This window comes from Leuciscus leuciscus (assembly GCF_965113295.1).
Source record: "Leuciscus leuciscus genome assembly, chromosome: 19".
In the NCBI taxonomy this organism is placed as follows: domain Eukaryota; kingdom Metazoa; phylum Chordata; class Actinopteri; order Cypriniformes; family Leuciscidae; genus Leuciscus; species Leuciscus leuciscus.
Window position 1 is genome coordinate 9,753,978 of NC_138743.1, and position 14,369 is coordinate 9,768,346.

Sequence of the window (14,369 nt, forward strand, 5' to 3'; positions counted from 1 at the left end):
GCTTTGGGGAGAGTGTATGTCTAGGTGTGTTGAGGCGAGCTGGAGCTAAACTCTGCAGGACAGTGGCCCTCTAGGACCAAGTTTGGACAACCCCGACTAAAACATTCTTAAATCAAGACATTTAACTTGAGAAGCAATATGACTTAAGATACAGTATATGCTTATTTTAAGATTATGCTTATATAACTTTTTGCAGTGCAGGAATCAATTAACTATCCTATTACATACAATACGTATTATTAAATGAATTTTCTGACAGATATGAGAACTTTGAAACCTCAGAAATCCCACACTCTCAGGCAGATCATTTTAAATTGTAATTCCCATGTAAAGTAATTCTCAGCACACACAGCTCGTCGAACCTCCTGGTTTGCGGTCTGCCAGGGATATTTTAGTGGTTACAACTTGTACACAGTTGGCTGTTCCTCTGTATTTACTGCCTCTGTGTTTATGGGGAAGTGCTGAATATGCATATGAGACTCAACAGGAGTCTTAAACCTGGCATCATCAAATACCTCCCTCTGAATCCACTCTTTGTACCAGGTCTTTCAATGAAGAGGGATTCACGTTTCTTCACTATAACCCAAATGAGAAACACCTGGCAAGGTAAAGCCTCATAACTTGCTCTCTTGAGGGTATTTCGCACCCTCAAGAATATAGAGCATCTGTCCAACATTTAAGCCTATAGTGAGCTAACTTGCTGCCTATGTAGACTGCTACCTTCTAAGGCAGCATCCTAAACACTGTGGAACCTCTAAAATCTTTTTTTTTAAATCCCCCTCTTTTGGAAAGTCATAGAAATGCTATCGTGGATTTTTTTATTTGTTTTTGCTATTGGGGCAAATGGAAACCCCAAAAATTACATTTGTTGTAATTACTTTTTATCAGTAAAAAAGTTTACCCAACTGTGACGACTTGCGTTTCCGAACCCCAGAAATGAGAAAAGGATCCATTTGAAATGCTCTACATAGGTAGCTTGTCGCAATGCATTATGGGATTGCCTTCTCCACAAGGACGCATGTAATTCTGCTTTAGAATTTGCCTGAAACAAGGTATTTAAGAATGCAACAAAACTAAGTATTTTTTTGGAACTGCTTTCAAGTCAGGAGTAAAAGCATGATACATCAAAATGCTTTGCCTTTAGGCAGCTAACTAGGTTATGGAACAAAAGATGTGTTTATCCGAACGACTATCACTTAAATTGTAATACCTGTACTGTAACAATATCTTCATGCTCACAATGGAATTCCACCTGGGTCATGTGAAACTGCAGAATACGGCCAATCACATCCCCATGGCCTAATGACACAGAGCTAATTGTTTTTTGAGCAATAAAGCACAAAAAAAAATGTTAATACTGAAGCATATAAATGTACATGCCAGGTGCTTCAGAGAGCTTGGCTGCATTATTTATCTCTTTACTTTTATGACACTTGGCATGCTATGATGCAAACCCCCGATGGAGTGAAAACAGAATACATGCTGACTAAATTGCTTCATTGCTTCATTATCATGGAGGTGAATCGGGAAAGACATTTTGAGAAAAGTGAAGTTATTTAAATGGAAACCAGGATTGTCAGGCGTACAAATTGTAAAAGCTTAGGGATTTCAAACAAAGGCCTGAAATGCTTCAGGTTATGTAATAGGCCTACAAAAGTGAAGAAACAAAGGCCAGATGTGAACGTCTCCCCCTCTTTGATAGTGACTAATGCGTTAATGAGGTGGCAGAAGAGCTGGGTGCACTGGAAAAAGGCTAACATCATAACCAATATTTGCAGAAAGAATACCAGAATAAAGATAAAGACATGATGAATTGACAAAAAGTACCATTCAAAGTCAATATATTACATTTCCATATTCCATTTTACACCATTAAGAAAGTGCATAGTTTTGTCATCAGTCTTAATTATTGAGTTTTCTTTTGTATAATTTCATTTTTAATTCATTCAACATTTACACATAGCAGAGTGGTGTGCGATAATGAAAATACTTGTCATTCAAACATTAAAATCTCCCTTATTAGAAAAATAGAGGAAAACAATTTCTTCACCTAATTTAACCTTCGATTCTGAGTTCCGTGAGGTCATACGTGGCGACTCCTTGATGCTGAGGCTAAATGTGAAAACATACCTTTTATTGCCCCTGGCTAGCATATCGTCTATAACCATTTCCAAGTCTCACCGGGCTGAAAGAAACAAAATGGTTTTTATGTTCTCTTTAAAAAGAACTTCCTCAAAGTAAAGAAAAAAGTTTTTCTCCCTGACATCCAACTGGTAAGGTGTGTTTTATTGTTGCAGTTTAAAACATTGGCTCTAAAACAGGAAATAGTTGTATGATGAGATCATTTGATTTAAATTTGTGTGGTGGAATATGGAAATACTGCACCAATTAATAAAGAGAGGCAAAACCATTCAGCTTCGCTTAATCAAAGATGTTTCGAACAGCAATAAAAATGGTCTCCTTGGCAGCTCTGCGTGGCACAATCCAAACTTATCTATTCATTAGGTAAAAAATAAATCTGCTGAGCTCAGCACTTATATATTTTTCTCTGTTTCATTTCGGTTCTCTTAGACTTCAGGATTAATCAAATAATGAGAGGGAACAACAACTATAAAACAGAGGTCCAAGTTCTACATCCAATGGAAAATATCAATTCCTTCCAGGCTTTTTGGTCCAACTCTGTTGGAAAAAAGAAAAGACAAAAAAAAAAAAGACAAAAAGAGAGGGCAAGGGCAAGGGAAAGTGAGTGTACTGTTTCACATCCAGTATACCTACCTGAAGACATCAAGCCTGTCCAAGCAAACGGGTTCAATGATACAGTGTGTCAGTCCACCTCGGATGACTCCGACATCTGTTTTTTGTTTATGATTGTTTGTTTGTTTACATTATGAGCATGCCATGAACCTTACGTCGAGCAATTCGGCATAATTTTGCAATTGTGCATGGCATGTGTTTGCACACAACAAAAATATCTAACATCATATCCCCTTTCCACTTTTTAAAGTGCCCCATTATGCTTTTTTATATATATTATATATTACATGCTGTGTGTAATATAGCTGCTTGTGAATGTATAAGGTCTGCAAAGTTTTAAAGATCAAAGTGCATGACAAATAAAGTTATTGTCTCCTAAAAGAAATAATCAATTCTGAAATTGCTGAAACGAGTGGTCAGCAATTCTAGTCTCACTTCCTGTTACATAACTACAAAACAACGTAACACGCATGCGTAATGCCAGCCGATGGTCATAGTCATTAGCTATTTTTCCATCCAAAGTTGCGAATTTACCATATGCTCAAAATGAATCGCATAAAACATTCGCGAATAAGGCACCGTTTCTATCCAGTCAGTCGAAGTAACAAAATCGCCACTTCCTGATAAAATGGTGATATATATCACACACAAAAAAATGGAAGTTGATGCAGTAGGAGAAGCCACTAAATATATATACACTTATATATATAAAATGTATATAATGTTCGTATAAATAACATAGGCTATTACTCCTCAGAGTGCGCAGATAAAATACAATAAACGCGGTCATGTTGCTTTCTGAGGCAGATGCCTGCTGTTTTTCCAGTTGTTTAAAACAGTTTTGGGAGGAAATTACACCGAACCACTTTGACAACAGACTTTGCTTAGGCATTTCAGAATGAACAAAAACAGCATTTCGGATGCTGTGCAATGAGATCGGGTCACTGGTTGGTCCAGTTATGCCGTCCCATCGCAAAGTCACATGTTTTTTTAGAGTTCATTGAGGAATTTATTCGGAAAATGTGTTTCCATCGTAGTTCATGCACATGTTTTCTTATTGGATAAATTTATCCGACTCAGTTGAGCGCTTACGTGTTTTGTGTGCATTTTTAAAATGTATGCACATCTTGGCTTTTCCATCCAGCCCGCGAACAACGTCTACTTTGACCCGCCCTCAAACCGCTGTAGATGCGGCCTGGAAGAGTTTGGTTTATGTTGTCGCTGTTTTCAGCGCTGTGAACCCACTTTGCACGCACTTCAAAAGGATGACATGAGGACTCGCGCTGGAATTGATGCAATAAAACCGACGCCATCATATCACAGTGCACAAACCAGAGAAGAGTAGGTTCATGGAAAGGAGGGGTTTAGAGAGACTGAATCTTCGAACTAACCATTTCAGACTCTTTGAGACATGAGGTGACGTGCAGTGTGAAAATTAAAATGTTTTTTGACCTTGGATGCATGTAAACCTGTTGCAGGAGACCTCCAAAATAATAGCATAATAGTGGCACTTTAAAGGTTTCATTTTGCTATAATATTTGCACCTATCACAGCTATATATTCAAATACAATTACAAGTAAAATGTTGTGGCACTTTAAAAACATAGCTCTGTTTGAGTATCCTGACATAACAACAATGGCTCAACCAAAATGGAGTTTGCAGATGGAATTACATTTAAGTCCCCAAAAAAACCCAATAATAATTAGCATTTAAAATGTTATGTAATTATTTTTGCTAATCTGTTTGGTGACATTAATAGTTTCAGCATTAACGTAAATCTCACCAATCTACAGTAGAGCTGCTAAACAGTTATTATCTAGAATTGGTCATACTTCATATCATAATTCCAAAATCCATTTATCCAAATATTTACCTTTCCTTTGTTATGATAATAACAATGTACTACCTAAAGTCCTATCAAACACTTCAGATAAGGCCATTATCTGTTCGGAAAGAAAGAAAGAAAGAAAGAAAGAAAGAAAGAAAGAAAGAAAGAAAGAAAGAAAGAAAGAAAGAAAGAAAGAAAGAAAGAAAGAAAGAAAGAAAGAAAGAAAGAAAGAGTTCAGGTGTCATATTGCAATTTTCTATACTATGCATTAGTGACTTTCCTATCACCTGTCTAACTATAATTTGCACTGATTCTTGTCATCTCCATAATCTCTCTTACCAAGAATCAAAGAATGTTGTAATTATTGCTATTAGGAAAGACTCTTTGATGTAATCGTTTGATGTGATATTACTGTCTGCTCTCATTAGTCAGGCTTGTCAAGTTCATTCTCTGTTACGCTCACCTTAACGTTCGTCCCTTAGTGTTGTAAATCCACTTACAGTTACTCTCTGTCCAACATCAGGTCTGGTTAATTAAATACAGCCTTTTATTTCTCTCAGAAGGCAATTTGTTTTGCAGCTGGCTTAACAAATTAAATCAAGTGCTAAGCATTTAAAAAGCACAATATTCAGTTATTTATAACATCAGCTAATGCTGAAATTACTATCACATGTGTGTACGTGTGGGAGAGAGAGAGAGCTGGGCTTTGGAGGGCAGCATTTGAAGGCTCTTTTTTGCAGCTGCATAGGTAAAATCCTCTTCAGAACAGACTAAAGTTGCTCTGAGAAGGACAACAGTTTAATCTTGACATGTTTTTGCCCACAGGTGCTTATGTTTGTTGAAGAACGCTGCCCTTTTTACTCCTTATTTACAACGTCTTGCATTATGCTCTATATTACTTCATATTTAGCATGCATTTGTAATTGAATGTACTATACTTGAAAAATCTGAATGTCCTCGACACGTGTAATGACACCAGATAATCAATCTGTTTCTGCACTTTTCAGACCAGATTGATATCAGTACACACAATGCTGTGTAATGCTGACCTCTAGTGTTAGAATATGGCACTGGACTCTAATTAGGCATGAATATGTGCCAACAGACACTTTTATACAATGCATCATACAGGTTATTTTATCCTCAATTCCCAAATAGTCATTCAAAATACTTTTCCATCTACTCCACTGTCCACTGTTAAACATGTTGCTGGCAATTATTCCCTTACATTGTTAACATAACAGTGGCCTTTATAATGGCAAAATGTAAACCAATACCAAATGGTTTACTGTAAAAGTGACATCTTAAAAATTATAAGTTTATAAGTTTAATAATACTCACATTCTGCCCTTGTGCAAACTGTATGTTCTGAATCCGCAATATGTCGAACTGGATATGCTGTTAAAATAAGAGACCGGGGTTAGTTGTCACACTTTTGCTCCAATAACAATTTCTCTGGGTGCATGTAGTTTTTTTTTTGGTCAATACAACACGTGGGCTTAACTAGCTCCAGGGATTCATTATCTTGCAACATAATTTCGTTTTATAGAAGCCATTGATGAAATACCTTAAAATAATTTACTGCACAAGCAAGAATCCAATACCAAGGGAGTTCAGCTGGTCATGTGATCTCAACATGTCTGCCCCCATGAGGAAACCCACTCCATCTAAAATAAACTTTTATGCTACAAATATGACTGGTCTTGTCATGTCATATGAGTGAACGTGATTTTAAACATGTACTTGTTCAAATAAAACTTCTCAATAAAGCAAAATTAATGAATGCACATTTGAAGTCTTGGCTAGTGGCTTACATTTTACCTAAGATACATTTTATTGATACACTACATTGATCTTTTGTGGGGCACTGTTTGACACCTGGCATTAAGTTATAACACAAACAGCCTATTTATTAAAGAATTGACAGTTATAAATAATTAAAAAACATGATTTCTGCAACAAAAATGTAAAAGTAACATTAAGCAATATCACACAAGCAAAAGTGTGATTCAGCTGTTGCCATGAGGCATGTAAATGTGTTCATGGAACTGTATCTTTTTAATACAAGAGTGCAAAAAAAAAGTAAATAATAAAAAACAACTTACATTTTAAACAAATAATGGATAATTAGTTCGTAGGTTTCTTCTCCGTCAACGAAATTAGTTCCAAAACAAGCCAAGGCATCAAGCTTTGAGCATCCATCATCATCAGGCAAGCAAACCACATGCTAAAATGCGTTATGGAATCACGTAAACGAGTGGAACGGAGCAAAACTGATTTCCCTCACTGCGTTCCGTAATCACTCTGCACTAGATTCACTCCGGATTTTCCATTTCACGTTCCACGTAGACTCCGACAAGTGTGGACAAAAAAAAGGCCAGTTGGATCTACCAAATGTATGCTAATGTTGTTTTATTGAATATTCTAATTTAAGTTTTATAACAATTGTGCTTTTGTTTAATGTTTTCTGAGAATTAATATAGTGATTTGCAACACACAGCCATTAAAAACACAAGGAACACTAGAAGAACTACGCAGTTCATTTTGAGCGCTGTCGTCGTTTTATTTATCTTGGGTAAAAACGTAACCAATCAGTACGCTCTCCTCCCAGCGGAGCGTTTTCATTGGCTAACACCAACACACAGATGCCCATACACGTGAGTAAACTTACGTAAGTCCGCAACGGACCAATCAGCGCTCTGAAATCCAACAGGAAGTTGTGTAGTTGCGTCGCTATTTTTCACTGTTACTCGTGTTTTGTCTAACCCAAGGGAAAAAATCTAACTGATTGTTACTATTTATGCTTTGCAACGTTTCGTTTTCATTCCAGCAAATATGAAACATAACTCCAACGTCCCAGCATTTCTCACCAAGCTTTGGACCCTCGTCGAGGATTCGGATACAAATGAATTTATTTGCTGGAGCCAGGTAAATAAAAGCAAAAGACCTAACGTTACCGTTAAATGTTAGCATTTTAGCTTAGCTTTCAGTGACACAGTTGTTTGTTATCCGGGTCCTGTGTGATCAGTTGTTTATTATGATGGATGTGTGTCAGATCATACATATGATAGAGTGCTGTCTGTGATATAAATGTTTGGATCCGTACCAATAACTTAACGTAAATTTTTTTCATTGCACTTTTTTCACTTATTGATCAATAAGCTGAATCACAGTTCTTTACTTCTGAACTGAGAACTGATAAGAATGTAAAGTATACCTTGAAATGCAATGTAAGTCGCTTTGGAAAAAAGCGTCTGCCAAATGCATAAATGTAGTTCTTTAGACGATTTCCAATGTTTCATGCAATTAAATTAATCCTATAGGGCATTGATATATATGTTATGTTATGTTATGCTAATCTAATTTTTTTTTTTTTTATTATTTCTTTTTGAAGTCTGTTTTCATTATTTAACAAGGTTCTTTATTTCTCTTTATAGGAAGGGAACAGTTTCCTTGTACTGGATGAACAAAGGTTTGCAAAAGAGATTCTGCCAAAGTTTTTTAAGCACAACAACATGGCCAGTTTTGTCCGACAGCTCAACATGTGTAAGTGGTTTCTCCACAAATTCTCCTCCTCCCTCATTGTTTGTCTGCAATCTGAAGTCAATGTTCCTTTCTTCGTCTCTTTGTTAATTTTGTTAATAAACAGATGGTTTTCGGAAAGTGATGCACATTGATGCAGGCATAGTGAAGCAAGAGCGGGATGGACCGGTTGAATTCCAGCATCCATACTTCAAACATGGTCAAGATGACCTGCTAGAGAACATCAAAAGAAAGGCAAGACATCTTCATGTTGAAAATTAAGAAATACAAAAATCAGTTGTTGTTTTATTATGCATAGAAGACCTGAAACTAATTAGCAAATTTGGTTTTGCTGTTTAAAGATTATTTAAGATTAAGTTGATTGTTGTAATTCTTGATATAGGTGTCCAATGCACGGCCTGAAGAGAGCAAAATAAGACAAGACGATCTTTCTAAAATTCTGACAAGTGTTCAGAATGTCCATGAGCAGCAAGAAACCATGGATGCTAGACTTGCCACCCTGAAAAGGTTAAGAAATACGCTTTTAGAATCATAATCTATGCTTGTACTTTAAATGATCCTGTATTAGCTCTATTTATCTGTGTGCATTTATCCAGAAGTTAAGGGAACGGACTGATTATTCACTAGTTGTGCTTAATAATGCCCTGCAACGACTAATTTCATTACCATTTAAACGGAAATTTTGCAACCGACTAGTCTAACCTAGTCTATGATTTTGTTTTCCGCTGCAGATATACATGTCTTTTCAAAATATGTGAATTTCAAGATGTGACATTAACATGACGTTAATATAAGCGTAGTCTTTGTAAAAATATATAAAGAAAAACATTAAATGACTAGTATTTCCTAAACGACTAGCAGCAGTATCGTTTAATCTAGTCGTATCTAAACTGTTCGGCTAGTCTCACACATCCCTAAAAACCACTCGGAATGTCTTAGCAACTACAAAAACTTTTCTGTTCTCTTTCCCTCAGAGAGAATGAGGCTCTTTGGACGGAGCTGTCAGACCTCAGACAGAAACATGCACAGCAACAGCAGGTCATAAAGGAGGTACGTTCTTCCTGTGCGCTACAGTTTTGCAACCAGTGCAATAGGCCCTATTCACATGACGTCACGCAACTTCCGTTTTGACACGAAGCGGCGTATTCTTACTTCCGTCAGCATAGTGGAATACTAGCGCCACTCGAATGGAGTACACCCAGTATTTGTATATCTTCCACAAATACAGTTCGAGGATGACGTCAGCTGCATACTTTTGTCTACGTTCACGACGAGGCGTTTGGCAGATCTCAAAAGAACTTGCCGATCGGCGAGATTTGCCGCTTGAAGTCGAGGGAGGAGTTGAAAACGGAGCACTGAAGTCGTGCTCTTTTCTCACATTGTTTGTTGTCTTTAACAGTTGATTAGATGTATTTGTCAAATTAACACGTTTTAGACGTTTACATGTAGCAACATAAAGGCTTTTCATTCAATATTTTATGTACTGCTTAATTCAGCAACTGTATGTACAAGAATAAAGGTCGACATAAGTTTTTCATTTCAGTTTTATTTTGATAAGCATGACATAACATAATAGATAAATATTGCTATTTTTAATAATACAATAAATATATTTGTACGTTAGGACTTTTTTATTTTATAAAAACATGAATATTTAACATGAAATGTGGTCAGTCATGAAATAACCAACAATAATTCACAAATAAATAAGAGGACATGCATGTATATTTAAAATAAAATGAGGGATTTAAGTAATTGTAGATGTCCAATCAAAAAGTCCTTGCAATGTTTCAAAGCAAAGCTTAACTTTAGTCATCAAGTGGATAATATTGGGTTTCCTTTCAGACAATCTGCATTAATGGATGTTAAATTTGCCATGTAACATGAAAATACTTAATATGAATAAAATATGACTCTGTCCATGTCATTTTTCCCATAGTAAAAAAAACAAAAACATTAGTCGTCGTTTGATTTTTTTATTGCAGAACAAGAACTTCGCATACACAGAAATACACAGAGGATTTTCACCGTATACTCACTGTTACAGCCATTGCAGCATCAAATGAAATACACCAAATAAATGATCTAGGGAATAACATAAAATGAAAGCATAGAATGTGTTCAATCATTTAGTCTTTTCTATGTCTTACATAATTTAGAATCGTAATATATTACATCAGTTTAAAAGGGTATGTAAAATCTTAAAGGGATATTTCTGTCGTCATTTACTCAACATCAGAGTGTGTCAACCCTGTATGAATTTCTTTCTTCTGCTAAACACAAAAGAAGGTATTTTGAAGAATATAGATAACCCATATGGGCCCCATTGACTTCCATAGCATTGACTTTCAGTATCAGAATGTAACAGTGTGAAACCAATGTACAGGCTTGAATTCTAATGCCACTTTTTGCATTGCTCCTTCCAGCTGGTGCAGTTCATCTTCACATTGGCTCAGAACAATCGTTTGTTAAATTTGAAACGCAAAAGGTAAGACCAAGAAGTATGTGCCTACATCTAACAAAAGTACACAACCACTGTTCAAAAGTCTGGGGGCAGGTTTTTTTTTTTTTTTTTTTTTTTGTGTGAGAGAGAGAAATTGATACTTTTATTCAGCAAGGATGCAAGTATCCTGGAAAATCCTGTTTGGTGTTTACTAACAAACAAAAAAACACCAGTGACACTGCAGATTGGAGTAATGATACTGAAAAATCCGCTTTTCCATCATAGGAATATATTACATTTTAAAATGTATTCAAGTTGAAATCATTTATTTTAAATTATAATGGTATTTTATAATTGTACTGTACTTTTGTTCAAATAAATGCAGCCATGATGAACGTAAGGGACTTCTTTCAAATACATTTAAAAATCCTACAAACCCCAAACGTTTGAACAGTAGTGTAATTAAAAGTCATAATGTTGACCTTTGCTATTTTTGACCAAGTATCTTTGATTAAAGATGAGAATTGTAAGAAATTGAATTTTCCTGGTTCCAATTCCTTAACAATTCTTTTAGTAATTTTGAGAGAGAAAGAATGTCATTTTAGTTTTGGATAAAACATGTTAATAGACTCCTTACCTTATTATTAATATGCACCATTGCAACTTACTATCTGTCTGATTACAGGCCGCTTGCACTAAACAGTAATGGAAAGAAGTCAAAATTCATCCACCAATTCTTTGAGGAATCCATGGACCACAGCAAAGTATGTGTAGAAGCATCCGGGAGTGATTTTGTTCCATTCACTTTATGTCTCCTCTTGCTCGAAAGAAACGTGCTGTTGTCAGTTATTTTGTTACCGTAATGTTGCTATTCATTATTTTGCGTTTTTCTCTCTTGATGAGATTTAAGGCAGGGTTCACTTTGTGTGAAAGTGTCCTGCCCCTGGATATGAACCTTAAATTGTGAGAGTCACCGTCAGTTAAATTCACGTTGGTGGGGGACCGATTTATTTATATAAACACGATATTCCTCATTAATATTGAAACTTGGAAGATCTGTTTGTTAGAGACTTATCCCTTGCCTTTGTTAGTCCGCAGTGAATGGACTCAATGGACTACAGAACAATTCCGACATTTCTGAGGACGTCATCATCTGTGACGTCACAGACGAAGATCCAGAAGTTACAGATGGCCTATCTGTACCGGTTGACCAAGGGTAAGTATTTTGGAGTTGGTTGAACCTCTAGTCTTTTGCAGGAGGGAAATTAGAAATGAGTGTTCTTTTCAATTTCCTACAGGGATGCTGAAATCACGGAAGTCGCGCATGAAAGCAGCCCGACTGTAAAAAACGACAGCACAAACGGCACTGTAACAAATTCACCCACTCAGCAAGAAGCAGAACCCAAAAGCAGCCCTGACCTTTCACAGACTAATATCGCTCTGCAACTGAACAAACCTTCAGGTCTAAGTTTAGAGGATCCAGTAAAGCTGATGGACTCCATTCTCAGTGAAAACAGCGCCATTTCACAAAACATCAACCTTCTTGGCAAGTAAGTTGATTTAAAGTGCCCCTATTATGCTTTTTTTAAATGTAACCTTTCATATAGTGTGAAATATAGCTGCTTGTGAATGTAAAAGATAATGTCTCCTAAAAGAAAGAATCTATTCTGAACTATTATTATCTATTAATCTCTGATCTATTAATTTCCTGTTACATACCTATGTAACAATGCAAGAAGTGTGAGATTTACCCTGCGCTAGCATGCAGATCCGACAAACCATTTGCTTCATTGATTATCTCTCCGTGTGCCATAAGTTTGCTGACCGCTGCGTTAGACCAATCACAATAGACTGGGCTATCTGACCAATCAGAGTAGAGTAGGCTTGCAGAAAAGAGAGGACAGGTTTAGTGAAACTTCATCTTCGAACAAACCGTTTTTTGTTTTTGTTTTTAGACTCTTTGAGAAATGAGGTGATGTGCTTTGTATACTATGAGAAAATAATATTTTGACCTTGGATGCACTTAAACAAAACAAAATTAGGAACCTTTAAAATTGAATAATTAGGGGCACTTTAATATTCATCATGATGAGCTTCTAATTAGCTATTTTTAACAAAAATGGTTTCTTGTTGTACATTTTGAGTAAACAAATATTATTCTAACTCTTAAGAGCAAATTTATGGAAGCCTATTTCTGCCACATCAGAAAAAATAATTCTTTGGGGAGTCATAATTAACATTTGTGACTTATTCTCATAATTATAATTTTGACTTTTTACCTCAATTTGAACCTTTTCCTCTATTATTGTCTTAGTATCTTATAATTTTGACTTTGTCATATTTATAATTTTTTAAACAATATTTTTTCCCCCTTATGTGGTAGAAATGGGATTCCTTTCAAATTACCAAATAATTGGTTCAATAAAAAAATAAAATAAAAAAATCTCTCTCTCTCTCTCTCTCTCTCTCTCTCTCTCATTTATGTATTATTTTTGACAAGTACTTCTGCTTTAAGTATTTAATATATTAAAATATTTAATATTTCATTGTCAATTAAATCACTACAGAGTAGAGTTGATGGACTATCTGGACAGTATTGACTGTAGTCTGGAAGACTTCCAGGCCATGCTGTGTGGAAAACAGTTCAGCATTGACACAGATATCTTAGAGGTATGTTTGGACATTCCGTAATCTCTTTGTGCCTTGTGTACTTTTTTGAGGGGTTGAAAATGTTTAATAATTTTCAGTGACACATCATTCAGCTGCTATAATTTAACATTTCATGTTGACCTGTTGAATTGTATCCTGTGTTGTCATATTTTTGATAAACCTTTTTTTTTTTTTTTTTTTTACCTTTAACAGGAAACTGGGACAAAAGAGAACATCATCAAATCCAACAAAGGGAAGTCTGAGCCTGAATACATAGGTAATTGTTGCATAATTCTCTGTAAATCAATATCCTCTTGTCATTTGTGTGCCATCGCTGTGCTGCATTTACAAGCATGACGGTTTCTTAATTCAGATAAGCAGCTGATCCAGTACACGACCTGCCCTCTGCTGGCCTTCCTGGATGGATGCACCTCTCAGGCCCCATCAGATTCTGCAGTTGAAAACCTAAGCCCCGAAGAACCCACATATCTGTTGGACGAGGCCCTGGAGACGGAGAAGCCTCGCAGCTCTCTGATCCGTCTGGAGCCCCTCACAGAGGCGGAGGCGAACGAGGCCACGCTGTTTTACCTGTGCGAACTGAACTCTGACCTGTCATGTGTCGACACGCCACAGCTTGATATCTGAAAGCGAATTAGCATAGAAAACAGGGACCGGACCTTTTTGTAAATATTCATCAAAATGATGATATTTATTTGCCAGAATATTTGTTTTTGGTACCATCCATGAGTTTGTCATTCCTTAATTTCACAAGTTTTTTTTTTTTTTTTTTACTGTTCACTACTAGATAGTACAGATACTGTTCACTTGCTAGCGTCCTTTCCACACTACTTCAGGAGTTTGGGCTGCAGCTATGTTGCTGGTTTACATTGCAGCTGTTTTGTCAAGCACGTGTTTTCCTGTGTTGTTATTGAGCAGTTCAAAAAATGTCATAGCTATCCTTTATGTATATGGTATAGAAGTGCCTGCCTGATATCCTAATGTCACTATATATAGACGTGAAGACTTATGGTTAGTCCCATAATGTTGGGCAATATACAGTGATTTCTTGTTACCGTGAGCTTTTTCATTATTAGCTTTGCAGTAGCATTAAAGGAACTCAAAGGTCAATCCTGGTGTTTTTGTTTTTCAGA

General features: G+C 36.1%; 1 protein-coding gene and 1 long non-coding RNA gene across 2 annotated transcripts in view; one reads left to right on the plus strand and one right to left on the minus strand.

Moving 5' to 3' along the window:
- The window catches only part of LOC309482787, an 89,553-nt gene extending 82,316 nt beyond the window's left edge, over window positions 1-7,237 (minus strand). Inside the window, exons 1-2 of the long non-coding RNA XR_014200368.1 lie at window positions 6,689-7,237; window positions 5,925-5,981 (exon numbers count right to left, since the gene is read on the minus strand). This is a non-coding gene — a long non-coding RNA (uncharacterized lncRNA). The remainder of the gene's footprint in view (window positions 1-5,924; window positions 5,982-6,688) is intronic.
- Window positions 7,238-7,302: 65 nt separating this feature from the next.
- On the plus strand, window positions 7,303-14,346 carry hsf2 (heat shock transcription factor 2). The gene is made up of 12 exons (XM_082148257.1): window positions 7,303-7,511; window positions 8,021-8,129; window positions 8,233-8,360; window positions 8,509-8,633; window positions 9,101-9,176; window positions 10,553-10,614; window positions 11,255-11,333; window positions 11,661-11,785; window positions 11,868-12,119; window positions 13,137-13,239; window positions 13,432-13,495; window positions 13,592-14,346. The coding sequence occupies exons 1-12, from the start codon at window positions 7,419-7,421 to the stop codon at window positions 13,861-13,863; spliced, it is 1,488 nt and encodes a 495-aa protein (XP_082004383.1). The 5' UTR covers window positions 7,303-7,418; the 3' UTR covers window positions 13,864-14,346.
- The last annotated feature ends 23 nt before the right edge of the window (window positions 14,347-14,369 follow it).

What these genes read in the sequence shown, in the direction of transcription:
- hsf2 (XM_082148257.1), top strand. Translation starts at nt 7,419, where the DNA reads ATGAAACATAACTCCAACGTCCCAGCATTTCTCACCAAGCTTTGGACC. An exon ending in TAGAGAACATCAAAAGAAAG is followed by an intron (nt 8,361 to 8,508) that starts GCAAGACATCTT and finishes TTCTTGATATAG; the next exon opens with GTGTCCAATGCACGGCCTGA. An exon ending in TCTGTACCGGTTGACCAAGG is followed by an intron (nt 11,786 to 11,867) that starts GTAAGTATTTTG and finishes AATTTCCTACAG; the next exon opens with GGATGCTGAAATCACGGAAG.